We start from the raw sequence: 14400 nt of genomic DNA, 5'->3' as shown, positions 1-14400 counted from the left end.
CCCTGCCACTCTGGTCCCTGTTCTGCTCCTGGCATGGTGCTGATGGGCATGTTCACATGCTCCGCTGCAGCCAATGATGACTGTGTTCAGCGGTGACATGCTGCTTGTGGCCACGTCACGGCTGCAGTGGAGCATCCGACAATGCAGCATCGGATGAAGCCATGAGGACTGGAACATGAAGGATCTGAGCCCTGGGGAACAGGTTAGTATGAGTCTTCTATTTAGAGAGGAAGGCTGCAGGCACTTGCTAAGAATTGATTATTCCCAGAGAATTAGTTATGTCACAAAGGGGTTAAAATACACTTCAGTTGTCTGACTTCTGCGCCAAATTTACAATAAAATGACCTGGGAGTTTTTTTTTTTCTTCCAATTTTAATGTCACTGTGAGGGTAACTTAATTGGGGAAGGATGGGGCAGAGAAAATATTAATGGTAAATACATTAGTGTAGTGGATTTCCAGTTTAATATTGAATAAAGACATCACATCATTTTTGTAGTTCTGTCTCTTTATGTTGCACCCTTGGAGGAAATTCCTCCCATGTATACATGTAATGTGCTCACGGCTTACAGTAGCTGAATATGCTCATGCACACAGCCGTGGTTTATGTACATTCTGTCAACAAATCGGATCCAGAGCCATTTATTTCCATGGGGTGGCAAAAGATGCAGACAGCACACAGTGTGCTGTCCGCATCCGTTTCGCTAACAAGGATAGGACATTTCTGCAGGAGTTAACAAAAGCAAATAAAAATTGCATGCCCTTGGCCAGTATCTGTTTTATGGACCACAGAACATTCGGTCCTTGTGTATGAGCCATTAAAAAGTATTCTTTTGGAATTCGTTTGACTCGTATATGTTGGACAAACCTTTTTGTTTGCAATGTGTGGGAAACACAATGTGTTTAATTTCCCTGCAGCCTCCCCACAGGAGAAATGAAGCATTACACCATTGCCAGATAAAGTAATGGGTTGTCGGTGTAAGGTTCCACACACACACACAGATTTGGTCTCGCATAGTTTTACCAGTAAAAGATAATGGAAGAATAAATCGCATGCATTAATTTTTGGTCACCTGTGTCGGGGAGAAGGAGAGAGGGGCATCCTCTAAACGGTTATTTAAAACAGTCTACACAGGTATTCTGTAAAAATCCACACTTTTATTAAAAAGAAATAATTGTGGACAGTGGAAAGGGCAAACACATTGTTCAAATGGCTCAATAAAAATGTACAAAACCGAGCACTGGAAGATTCACATGTAAACGAATTGTAAGACTTTCACAGGACAAGATTTTTGCCGGGGTCTGTGCCAGAGTATGGTCCTCGTCTATGCCAATACTGAGGCAGATACTGTTCTGTGGACATAAGGATCCACAGTCGTGATCTTGGAATCATGTAGAAGATGTATCCCACAGCAGAAGAGCGACGGACTTCATAATAGAGAGACAGAATACAGCACAGGAATGGAAGAAATTGTAAGTGGGCAGATCTGATAGGTTGCCACGTACACCTGTTCATGGCCACGCAGCGGTTTACTGCTTTGCTGGGTAGTGTGATCACATATTTATAATGCTGTCATTCGACAAACTGGCAAAGTTCCATTCTCATTTAGATTTTGGGGGCAGAAGAGAACAAAAGTAACCAAATATATAAACAATGGGTCTCATTTATCAAATCTGTCTAAAAGGTACAATGACTGCTGGAGGCTGAAAGAGGTTAGGAAATCATCATCTGAAATCCAGGTGTTTACTGGAGTTTTTACACATTGTTTTTTCCCCATGCATATTTTGAAAAATGCAAAATATGGTATTTAGAATGTATATTACGCCCTCCCATTGATTAATTGCAAAAAAACACCACAAAATGCTGCAAGGAGTGTCATGCCACTTCCTGAGGTGGGTTTTTACAAATCACTGCCTGAACAATGGGGTGTATTGCCCATGGGAGGCCGATTTCAAAGTGTGTTTTGGCACATACTGTGACAGCTTCACATTTAGCTGTGTGAACATATCCTAATGGAGAAAGGCCAAACGCACGCGGCCGTGAGCGGTCCGTGGTAACACGGCTTGGATTCCTGCTGAGAGCAGGAGTGCACTGCGTCATTGGATGCTATGGCGCTGTGCGCTTCATGCCGCCGCTGCACTACAGTAATACACTGGTATAGATCATTCGAGTGTATTACTGTAGTGCAGCGGCGGCATGAAGCACACAGCATCATAGCATCTAATGATGCAGTGCACTCCTGCTCTCAGGCAGTGTTACCACGGACCGCTCACATTCAGCCAAACTGGCATGGTCAACCAGAGGATTTTAAGAAATAAAAGAAAACCTCTTAGCTACAGTCACGCGGCCCAGTTACTTCACCAGACAGTTTTGATAAAATGTGCCCCACTAAAGCCAGACACACACGAGCGAGTTCAGAATGTATGACCTCCGCTGACAGGATCGCACAGCGTTCTACTGATTTATAAAACTGTGACCCTGAGAGTCCTAGCATCTTTGATATTACACTGACAGCATTATGTCAGTGTAATTCAGTAGATTCCAGGACCCTCAGGGTCACACAGCATTATAAATCAGTATAAGGGCCCTTGCACACGACTGTATGCCCTCTGAGACATACGGTCCATATGTCCTGGAGCGGCATGGATCATGCGCACGGCATCCTAGATTACAATGATGCTGTGGACGTCGGCCCACCCACCGGGCTATTGTCCTGCACTCATGAGTGCACAGAATCATTGTAATCTACGACGCTGTGTGCACGATCAATGCCGCTCTGCTCTGGGACATTTGGCCCGCTCACGGACCATATATCTCGGAGGGCATACGGTCGTGTGCAAGGGCCCTAAAGCTGTGTAATCCTGTCAGAGGAGGGGAGGTCAGAACGGGACCCCTCACATGCTGCAAGTTTATCATCTTGAACTCACTGGTGAGTGTCTGGCCTTACTGCAGGAAGGAGGCTGAAGGCACAGATGGCATCATTACCATGCGATCACCAGTCCTCTGTCCTGAGCATTAGAGAAATCTTCAGTAACTATACACAGCTTCAGAATCCAATCTGTAAGTAACAGCAATGTGCTGAGGTGTTAAACGCTCGTTCAGGAGCAGAAAGGTAATGACCGTTAAAATTCATCATGCCGCCTGGTCAAGTCTTCACCGTAGTTGGTTGCCTGACTACCCACAAACATGTTCCAGTTGTCCAAGATTTCTTTCTTTGTCAGTTTATCGTCCTGAAGAAAAATAGAATCCTTGATGTAAATCACAGTAGACATTACACACACAAGCTACTGCATTGTAACAATCTGGAGTATTCACTTTTTGGCCTCTAGGGGCATCAGTCTATTACATAATATATTAAAGGGACACTGGTTAAAACTACTACACTGTTATACCTAGTGCAGATCCTGAAGGGGTGGAGGGCGACACAGGTATTCGCTCTCTGCCGTTTTTAAGAATCCCTGTGTCATGCTATGACACCTTTGGGCCTGCATTAATGGAGTTGTCCACAATCAATTTTATTTAAAAATTTTATTCCACCCCTGCCTGCTGAATCTGTAAAGGAAAGTATACTTAGGCTGGGTGCACATCACCATTTTGTTTTTTGATCCATCAGAAAACGAGAAAAAAAAAAAAAAAAAAAGTCAGAAGTATTTTTTCCCCCCGTCTAAAATAACAGTGCATAACGGATGCTTAACATACAGGATCTGTTTTTTATTTTATTTTTTTGCCGTTTTCTGTTCTGATGGGTCAGAAGAATGGAAAACGAAGCAGTGATGTGAACCCGGCCTTATCTGCTCCCTGGCACTCTGTTCCACCCTCGGCTGTCTTCACCGCACCTAAGTCCATGCATGTAAACTTCTGGCCTCAGTGGTGACGTGTCCCTACCCAGCAGTGACTTGCTGCAGTCGCCGCCCCGCCGATCTAATATTGATGACCTATCCCGATGATAGACATAGTTGTCCCGGTTTTGTCTTACAAATTTGCACTGTCCCAGATCCATAAGTGGGTGTTCCAAGGGGTTGGGCTTACCAACATATTACTTGGTAAAATTGGGGTGTGTAAGTATGGATTGGTCATCAATCTAACAAAAGCAGACAGCCCCGTTAATACTACACCGGCCTATAGTTTAGTTCTGTAAGGACATTCTTATTTGAGGTCACGTCTACGGCACAACCTGCCGGGTACATTTACCGCAGCACTGGATTACGAGTTAGATGATTATATAAGACTTGCACTCAGCAGGATCCAGCGGCAGCCGATTATTGCATTTGCCTTTTTGTGGAGTTCAGTAAACACCTCGGTCGCGTGCACGCAGAAGTGTCAGCAATTAGCGCATCAATTATTGCCACCTCTCCTGCTGCTGAGCAAGCTGAGGAACCTGAGACCCTACATCTCCGATGCCGTCATCCTGCTCCAAGCCTCGGTGGGACTGAGTGATATGATAATGACATCCCTCCAGCAAGGGCCATGTGTAATTGTTACATTAGGGAATGCCTACGTACGCAGTACAGGCTGCTATCAGTCAATGCAATGCTGGCGGTTGCAGGTTTACTACAGATGTATGGGAACTTTCTACATCCACGGGAATGTTTATTCCAGGTGTCTGCAACATCCGAGACACTCCAGCTGTTATAAGACTACAACTCCCATCATGCACGTCGGATCACCTGTTCTTGGTAGGAAGCATGCCGAGTTAGTCTCACAACAGCCGAGTGCTGGAGGTTGCTTGCCCCTGGTCTATGCTAGATGTTTTCGCTCTGGTTTGACCTCTACAATATTGAGCAAATCGTAGGGTGTTTGCAGTGTATGTTTGGCGTACATGCCGGGTGTATGTCAAATGTGTCCACATTCACCTGATGGAGGCCAAACCAGTTTCCTTTATCGCAGGGATCAGCAACCTTCGGCACTCCAGCTGTTGTGAAACTACAATTCCCAGCATACTCCATTCATTTCTATGAGAGTTTTTACAAGAGCAGGGCAAGTATGCATACTGGGAGTTGTAGTTTCACAACAGCTGGAGTGCCAGAGGTTGCCTACCCCTGCTTTATCGAATATCATACAGAGGCATCCAATAAGAGAAATGTATACTATGTAGTATTTGTTTTTAACATGGTAGCCTATGGGTGATGTATAGTGTTAAGCGAACTTCTGTTTTCAAGTTTGGCGTACAAGGATCGGTTTCGGGTTATCTAGAATTCCATTATGGATTCCGCTACCACAGACCATAACTTATAACGGATTTCTTAGATAACCCGAACTTGAAAACAGAAGTTCGCTCATCCCTAGTGATGTATACAGTGGTATTTGTCAGGAAGCCCCCCCGACCCCCCCTGTACATTTTAAAACCTGGCATTCACACACTGAGGCAGATGTTCCTGTGTCCACTGCGGTGATCACTTACCTTGTCGTTGTCAGACTCATAGATTAGATGTTTGGCCTCTAAGTCTGCGTGGTCATACTCATGTGGTTTGATCCAATGGCTGATTTCGGACCGGTCCATCTTGCCATCCTTATTCAAGTCACGATGATCTGCAAACTGCTGGCGCTCAGATTTAACCCATTCAGGTTCCGGTTCATCAGGTTCAGGTGTGTACATGTCAGCTGAGGGACACAAACCATGAATGATGACGAGATGAACATTAGTGGATGTCACATCATGATAATATACAAGAGAGTCCACCAGAGCAAGGTGAGCGACTATCCCGACTAAGGCCTCATGCACACAACCATTTATGTATTCGGTTCCGCAAACCTCGGATGCCTTCTGCATTGTTCTTTCTTCCATCAATAGAAATGGCTATTATCATCCGAAATGCGGATCAGAATAGGACATGTTCTATAATTTGCAGAACTGACAAATGGATGCAGACAGTACACGAACAACATCTTTTTTTGCAGACCTATAGAAATAAATGGGTCCATGTGCAATCCACAATAAATGCAGATCAGACTTGGATGTCAAATACGGTCATGTGCATGAGACCTAATACAGGAGGACCAAATGGGAGACCCTTCTAGGTCACGTGTAGGTCCTTATAAGCCATTTGAAAATGGGTTTAAATATTGCAGGAAATGGATTGGATTTATCAACCTAACTTACCAATGTATTCATTAACATCCACTGAACCATCTCCGTTTTTATCTATGTCCTCTATGGTTTCCTGTAAAAGCCAACAAGACAAACTTTAGGAACCTGGAGTAAAAAAACAAGAACGTGACCATACAAAGGCTGGTGAATATTAGGTCGGCTAGAACCGGATTCTCCTACCTTAGAGGGTTATTCCCGGACTGTGAAGTGACGGCATCTCTCAAGGATATGCCATCACTTTATTATCGGAGGGGGTCTAACTTCTGCGGCCTCCACTTTTCTATTAAGGGCCCACAAGAGTGATTTAGCGCTGCGCCCCCTTCTAGTATTTCCCTCTCCATAGCAGACTGGCAGCGCTACTGAACCTAATATTTCAGATTAGGCCTTATGTTGTATTTAAGGACGACAGGTCACCAGTTTATGCTGCCCTCAAGGATCCTGCTTTAAACGCTGGGTCACTTACCTGAGCAATCAGTATTCAGCAGCTCAGGCAGGAGTCCCCTCAGTACAATGCACAGGTTCAGGAGTTTATATTGTCCCCCCACACAGTATAGGAAGAAGGCTGTCATCACCCACGGGCTAAGGTGAAGGGGGAAATGAGAACTTCTGAGCTTATGCACTGTACTGAGTGAACTCCAGTGATCGGCTTGTGCTGGACCTGCTCAAGGGGGGGGCGTTCTAAAACATCAGGGGTCAGTACAGAGATCTATCCCATCATCTATTTATTCCCAGGACTGTGACTGTAACGAGGGGACATCCTCTGCGTCTGGAGGAAAGGTTTGTACGCAAACATAGAAGAGGATTCTTTACGGTAAGAGCAGTGAGACTATGGAACTCTCTGCCTGAGGAGGTGGTGATGGTGAGTACAATAAAGGAATTCAAGAGGGGCCTGGATGTATTTCTGGAGCATAATAATATTACAGGATATAGCTACTAGAGAAGTGAGGAAAATTGGCTTCTACCTCCATTTTTTTTTTTTTGCCTTCCTCTGGATCAACTTGAAGGATAACCGCCTGAACTGGATGGACAGATGTCTTTTTTCAGCCTTATAAACTGTGTTACTATGACTGGGTCAATCTGGGTAAGTGACCCAACGTTTCATCGGGGACTCAGTCACCAGTTTATGGCACCCTCAGCTAGGTCATCATAACACTAGTGACAGATCCCCTTAAGAGTATGGCTACACTGGTCACGACCTGGATCAGAGTAGCGGTGATCCTATAGAAATGAATAGGATAGTGGCACCAGTTGCAAAGAAACCCAACACTGCTGGATATTTTGCGACTCGCACTGCAGCTCAATCATTTCTATAGGATCAGCGCTACTCTGCGGTCCTGGCCACAACTGGTATCAGCCATCCATGTTGAATCGGTTTGGGCTCTTATTTTTTTTTTTTCTGACATGAAAAATGCAAATAAAATAGAAAAGGGAAAATCACTCATGTAAACCAGCTCTTAGATCAGGGATCAGCAACCTTTGGCACTCCAGCTGCTGTAGAACTACAATTCCCAGCATGCAAACATGCTCGGCTACTCTTCTAACTCCCATAGAAGTAAATGAAGCATTCTGGGAGTTGTAGTTTCTGAACAGCTGGAGTGCAGGAGGTTGCTGATCCCTGCCTTAGGCTGTGTTCACACGGGCGAGATTTCCGCGCGGGTGCAATGCGGTAGGTGAACGTATTGCACCCGCACTGAATCCGGCACCATTCATTTCAATGGGGCTGTGCACATGAGCGGTTTTTTTTTTCACGCGTCACTTCTGCAATGCTTTAAAAATCGCAGCATGTTCTATATTCTGCGTTTGTAACGCAGGACAGGCCCCATAGAAGTGAATGGGGCTGCGTGAAAAACGCATTGCATCCGCAAGCAAGTGCGGCTGCAATGCATTTTTCACTGATGGTTGCTAAGAGATGTTGTTTGTAAACCTTCAGTTTTTTATCACGCGCGTGAAAAACGCATCAAAACGCATTGCACCCGCGCAGAAAACACTGAACAACTAAACGCAATTGCAGCCAAAACTGACTGAACTTGCTTGCAAAATAGTGCGAGTTTAACTGAACGCACTCTGAACGCATCCTGAGCCAATCCGTCACGCCCGTGTGAACCCAGCCTTAGATGTTCCTGTTCCTGCCTGGGACATGAAGGGAGCATTGACCACAGAATTGAGGTCTATACTCAATAGCAGATGTGTCAATCTGGTGGCCCTCCAGCTGTTGAAAACGTACAGCCTCCATCATGGCTAGACAGCCTACAGCTATCAGGGCATGCTGGGAGCTGTAATTTTGCAACAGCTGGAGGGCCACGAGTTTGACATCCCTGCTCTATGGCCCTACAGAGCCTTTAATTCAGGGGATGATCAGGGCTCCTCCATGTCACTGCAGGAGCAGAAAGAGCTACAGGGGCCCCACGGTGTCAAGAGCCCAGCATCCTTGATCCCTGAGAGTTCTCACCGTGACTACGATGTCCTGCATATAGTCGAACTCTTCTGGGTGCAGGAATGCTGTGAACTCTTCCCTGGTGGCAATCAGGTCACCATCTTTGTCTGCTTGCTTAAATCTTCTCTCATCGCGTCTCATCATCTGGCGGTATCTTTCTTTATCAGGAACATCGTAAAACTCATCTTCTCCTGAGAAATACATGAGACGGCACTATTTTTACACTACATTGATAACAAGTCACCGGAAATCTCACGGTATACATACATACATAGAAGTATTGACATTATGGACACACCCAGCAGGACTGATATACAGTTACGCCTGGTGCAGGGCCCGGTGGGTCAAGGCACGACACAGGGACTCTCTCTGGTGGCTTGGACCAGCCCTTCATTAGCAATAACACCATTTTGTTGGTAGTGTTCCTTAATATTGGTTAACATGATCCATGTGTATGTCCCCCACATCTCCATTCTGTGCTGTAGAATATCTAGCCTCCATTATATATCCCCCTACAACATGCAGAATAAGGGAATGAAAGCATAATCCTGCCAGGAGCAAGTATTTCCACCCAAATTGTACCAAAGCCAGCCAAGAAAGCCAATGTGCACACATAAGAAATGAATATAAGTGAATGGGCTACAGGCTCAGATGAAATAAGTTACTCTCCTAAAACAAAGCCTAAGGGTCCATTCACACGTCCGCAATTTCGTTCCCGCACTTTGCAGAACGGAATTGTGGACCCATTTATTTCTATGGGGCAGCACGATGTGCTGCACGGATACGGAATTGCAGACCCGCACTTCCGGGTCTGCAATTCCGTTCCGCAAAAAAATAAAATAAAAATAGAACATGTCCTATTCTGGTCCTCAATTGCGGACAAGAATAGGCATATTCTATTAGTGACGGCAATGTGCGGTCCGCAAAATGCAGAACGCACATTGCTGCTGTCTGTGTTTTGCTGATCCGCAAAACACGTCACGGATGTCTGAATGGAGCCTAATGGCGTGGAGCAGAAAGATACATGAAGGACAGGGGCGGGGAGAGTAAAAAGCATTGTGCGATAGCCATGCAAGCCGTCATAGCCACAGATAGAGCCAATGAGTGGCTTCCATTAGCAGAAAAGTCAGTGCAGACATGCAAATTAGCCTTCTTCTTAATGGCTGCTTTTTCACAAATTAAAGAGGTTCTCCACCTAAATCGCTATGTGAAAATCTGATTACTAGTGCAGGCTGATAGACGGAAGGCCCGGCGTCTTCTAGTCTCTGCCGTCAGCAGTGGCAATCCATCTTTGGGTCATGCCTGACGGATTGGTTGCCATCTGCCACAGGTTTTGACAGCAGGTTGTCAAGCGCCACTTGTCCCTACAACCAATTCACTAAAATCAGACCAGGGTTCATTTAGCTGAAGAACCTCTTTAAGAAGAGGCAGTTTGCCAGGAGTCCTCTGCATGAAGACAGGCAATGCTCTCACCCCCTTACCTGCAGCATACCCATATGTGGTGTTCTTGTACTCTTCCCAGGAGATCTTATCGTCTTTGTTCTGATCGTAATCTACCCAGTGCTTGTTCACATTCTCATAGATGTATCGCTTCTGGGTGTGCGTGATCCATTCTCTCAGCTCCTCGCCAGTAATGAAGCCATCTTTATTCTTGTCTATCTTATCAACTATCTTCCTGCAGGTGAAAGAGCGAGAGAGGAAAGAGCAATTAACCAAGATGCTGAGGCTCATACCTATCAGATGGGAGTAGGTCTGTTTGGAGTACTCCTCCCAAGACACCGATCCGTCGTGGTCCTTATCGTGCAGCAGCACCTGCTTGTCCACATCCTCTGAAACAAAGCGTCTGTGCACTAACTTGATCCAGGCCAAGAGTTCAGGTGCTGTGACATAGGAGTCATTATTACTGTCAATCTTATCAACTATCTTCCTGCAACGAACCAGAAACTGCAGGTGTTAATACCGGAGCGTCATCTCCCGCGTCAGTCATACAGCACGCACTAGATTTACATGGAGGGCTGCTCCGCTGCCTTACAACCCCCATTTCATATATTCTTTTAGGACACGTTTAGCCAGTATTGGGGTTCTGGACTGCCCTGCAAGAGGGACGCTCAATGTAAACCTCGGATGCACCATTAATATGTGGTATGGCTCCACGGGGGATTACAGTGACCCCAATGTTTCTCTCTGGGAGAAAAGCTGCACAAGGCCTTGCCAACAAACAAAAAAATAAAAATTATTATTAATAACAACATGTTTGATTGTTGCAGGCCTACAACTCCTTTAATAGACAGATTTTTCAGGACATGCTGGGAATTGTAGTTTTATAACTGGAAAGGGTAACAGGTTGGGGGTTCTACATTATAACAGTCATGCCCGATGGCCAGGAATAGGCGTTTGGTTGGGGTCTGACTGCTGGGATCCCCACTTTGTATGAGAATGGGGGTCCTGTGCCCCCCCCCCCCCCCCCCCCCCGTATGCAAGAAGTCAGAGATTGAATGTCTGTGATGCCATTCCATTCATGTCTATGGGACTGCCAAACAGAAGCCATCATCCTTCTCTGCCCGTCCTATAAAATGAATGAAGCAGCACTATTCATAGGAAGGGTCATACCCAAACTGATCAGACATTTATCCCCTGACCTGTGTCTATACTTTAAATCTTGGGACAACTTCTTCAAAAAAGGAATTGTACACCTTTGACAATCCCATGTTATGTACAAAAGAGCCAGCAGTGATAACTGTAGTCTGGGACCAGGCAGAGAGTGTCCATTTCCCGTGAAGTGCCAGCACTCGGGATGCCCCCTGAAATCAATAAGCTGGTCATGTAACGGGTGGATACGCTGGGTCCTCCCGAGCAAGTAGGACCTCTTGTTACTGCATTCTGCTCATATATGGAGTCCCTAAATGTTGGATCCACCCTGCTCAGTCGGGACATCTGACAAGCTTCTGCCTTTCCCTACTTTCGGTAAGGTCTCGCTGCTTCTCCACTGTACGTCTGAAGTAAAACGGGCTATAAATTTGACAAAGGTTCTCAAAGTTTCCCCATCACATTCTACTGATGTCCTTACAAGGACTGACCGTGCGGCACGGCCCACGGTGCCAATGCCAAGCAAGATCATAGACTTAAGTTTATAAAGGGGAAGTTACAGAGGACCTGATGGGACGCTGCATCTGTGGTGCCCCTATAACTAATTATGGAACTGCATGATAAGCAATTGCCTAATGTACACCTATTACCATTTACCAGTATTTCAGGGTAGAAGGCAGTGACATGTAACTGCTGGCATGGGCAGCGCTTCATAAATGAAATCTCACATAGCAGGAGTACATGCAGATGTGCACAGATGTCTTCTGCATCCTTAAAGGAGCAAGAGCTGAAACACTTGACATTCCTTCCTATTCTTATCCCTCCTACTTTAAGAAAGAAAAAAAAAAAATCTGGATACTGCCACGTTAACAGTCTGGAATGTTCCCGAGCCCCCCCTCCCCGGCTCATTGTAGGGTGGGAGATGTGGAGGCTGGTCCTCCTCCATGAGCGCTGAGCTAGGGTTACTCGGCACTTCATAGTGATCTTCTCAATCCTCGCTCCTCTCTTGCAGACTGTGTCCATTTTGGAGGGTCAAAACAAGGAGTCATTTAGTTATTTACTTGACTTTTGTGCGACCCGGACCATAAAGATATCTTTTAGGGTGGCGGTTTTTGCTTTGTTGGCAGATCCAAAATTTTGGGACAAGCAGTTGCAGAACTAGAAGTCAAGATATGACCCAGCAAACAATACCCATTATCTAGTAAATGTCCCTGCTGCGCGAATTCCAGCTCAGCCTATGGCGGAATGTACGAGGAGCCTCCAATGGACTCGAAACGCATTAAAACAACTTCAGTTGCACAGTCTGGACTACTGCTTTTTACCTCATCATGTACAACACGTGTAGGAGTCCCAGAACCCTATTGATGCACATCCTGACACATGCAAGTAACAGGTCATCAAATTTTAAAATTGGAGAACCCCTTTAATAAAATCAGCTGATCGAGAACGTCCCTTATATTCGTCTTGTGTGGTGATCGGCAACCTATGAAGGACTAACTCCCAGCATGACCCACATACTGAACATAGGCGTACTCAAGTCATGATGGGAGTTGGTTGGGCACGTTGGGAGTTTTAGTAGGGAGACAGTTGTAAGGTCACTGTGGAACAATGCCCTGCAGTGCCCGCTTTCGTCTAGCCATGCACCTATGGGGTAAAAGTAACCGGCAATGAGAATTTTGGGCGTTAGTTCACCAACTATACTGAGCTGATCACCTAGTGGTCTACAAAACCATGGATGTATAATTAAATGGAATATAACCTCGAATAAGAAGATGGACATCACATAAGGGTTCAGTGATGCCAGGGACTGGTGTACCCCATGCCAGTGCCAACACGGAGGACAGAAACCTTTCAGATCCACCCTAAAAGATTGCTAACAAAGGGTTAAATGCCAGTCTCTTACCCCAGGCGCTCTTGGCTTTCCTCAGGAGTGAGCTGGTCAAACGTCTTTGCCTCCTCTTTGCCTAGAAAGGCTTCGTGGTCGTACTGGAAGTCCTGGCTGTCGTCATGTGCGTGGTCGCTCAGGTCCTTGCTGTGGTGGACACGGTCTTTCTTCTCCTGGGTCGGTTTGCACGACACCCATGTGGCACAGACACCCAGCACGAGAAGTAGAAGGAGGGTACGCATTGTTCTGCGGTGACCAAGCTTTACGTTACCAGTCAGCACTGGGCACCTATACGTCTGATGTAAGACAGTGGTCTCCACCCTGGGGCTCTCCAGGGCACGTAAGACTACAACTCCCAGCATACCCTAACAGAAGCAGGAGATGTGCTGTAAAGCCTGGAGTCCCAGGTTAGAGCCCACTGCTTGCAAAGACTTACATGTCCTCGTGCAATGAACCAGACTTAGCCCCCCGGGATCTGTACTACTAGGTAATAGTGATACACGATTACCCCTCTACCAGGGGTCACCACCCTGCGCCCCAATTCAGGACTGTACCTTGTGATGCTCGTTCAGCCTCCAAGCCGGAGTGATTGCAGTCTGTGTGTACATCTGCTGCACAGCCCCTTTAAAACACTTGCATCAAGTAGGCGTAGAAGAGGCGGGACTAACCTAATTAGAATATTAGAACGCCCACGGGAGGCGGGGCCAGAGAAGATTCTGGATTGAGCGCTGGTTTCTCATTGGCTGGTCCGCGCCACGTTGACACGACCACGTGTTGGTCTGGTTCGTGCCTGGGTGTAGACCTGCTCTGCTCGAGGGGAGTGTCAGCTGGTCGGTGTGTTGCCAAGCAACGCTCCGGCGTTTCGTACGGGTGCTCGTTGGGACAAAAAAGGTTGAAGTTCGAGTTCTACAGGTCACAATTCAAAACTGTGTGACTTAATTAGATTTGGGGACTAGCACTAAGGAGGAGGCAAGATCATAAGGGACGAGCTTATTTATAGAAATTGGTGCAAGGAAGAAGTAGTGCTGCCCCTAGTAACCAACCAGAGGAAAGCTGCCGCCTAATTGGTTGCTATGGGTAACTGGTGAATGTCCTCTTGCACTAGTCATTAACTTGCTAATAGCTGTAGTACTGCATATTACTTACCAACATTTAGGTTGGTAAAATCAGCACATCAAAAACCCCGCCCTACGCCAAACTCCTACAGGAAATACCCATTTATAGGGTTATAATTAGCTTCACCAGTTAACGGTTTTCACATTTTTTGGGACCGTCTCTGAAAACCAGGGACATGCCCTGCAAATTCAGGACAGTTGGCAACTATGCAGTAAGTAGTATAATATTTCATTAACTATATGTCTCCTGAAACTATCCCATAGAAGATCCTTTTTACAGAACCGTAGTAGGG

General features: G+C 46.0%; 1 protein-coding gene across 2 annotated transcripts; it reads right to left on the bottom strand.

The window, feature by feature from the left end:
- Window positions 1-2164: 2164 nt before the first annotated feature.
- Window positions 2165-13641, bottom strand: LOC122928588 (calumenin-like). 2 transcript variants are annotated; one of them, XM_044281569.1, is made up of 7 exons: window positions 13547-13641; window positions 13011-13238; window positions 10255-10448; window positions 8537-8712; window positions 6100-6160; window positions 5401-5600; window positions 2165-3229 (listed from the first exon to the last, which is right to left on the bottom strand). In XM_044281569.1, exons 2-7 carry the CDS (start codon window positions 13232-13234, stop codon window positions 3122-3124), a joined length of 963 nt encoding a protein of 320 aa, XP_044137504.1. In that variant the 5' UTR covers window positions 13235-13238; window positions 13547-13641; the 3' UTR covers window positions 2165-3121. The 2 variants fall into 2 exon arrangements, with proteins under 2 accessions (XP_044137504.1, XP_044137503.1); XM_044281568.1 differs by lacking the exon at window positions 10255-10448 and adding an exon at window positions 10003-10196 and having other exon boundaries at window positions 2168-3229.
- Window positions 13642-14400: the final 759 nt, after the last annotated feature.

The sequence above is a fragment of the Bufo gargarizans genome, chromosome 2, assembly GCF_014858855.1.
Source record: "Bufo gargarizans isolate SCDJY-AF-19 chromosome 2, ASM1485885v1, whole genome shotgun sequence".
Taxonomy (NCBI): domain Eukaryota; kingdom Metazoa; phylum Chordata; class Amphibia; order Anura; family Bufonidae; genus Bufo; species Bufo gargarizans.
The sequence above is the reverse complement of the archived record's forward strand: the minus strand, read 5'-3'. Positions and strand labels throughout refer to the sequence as shown.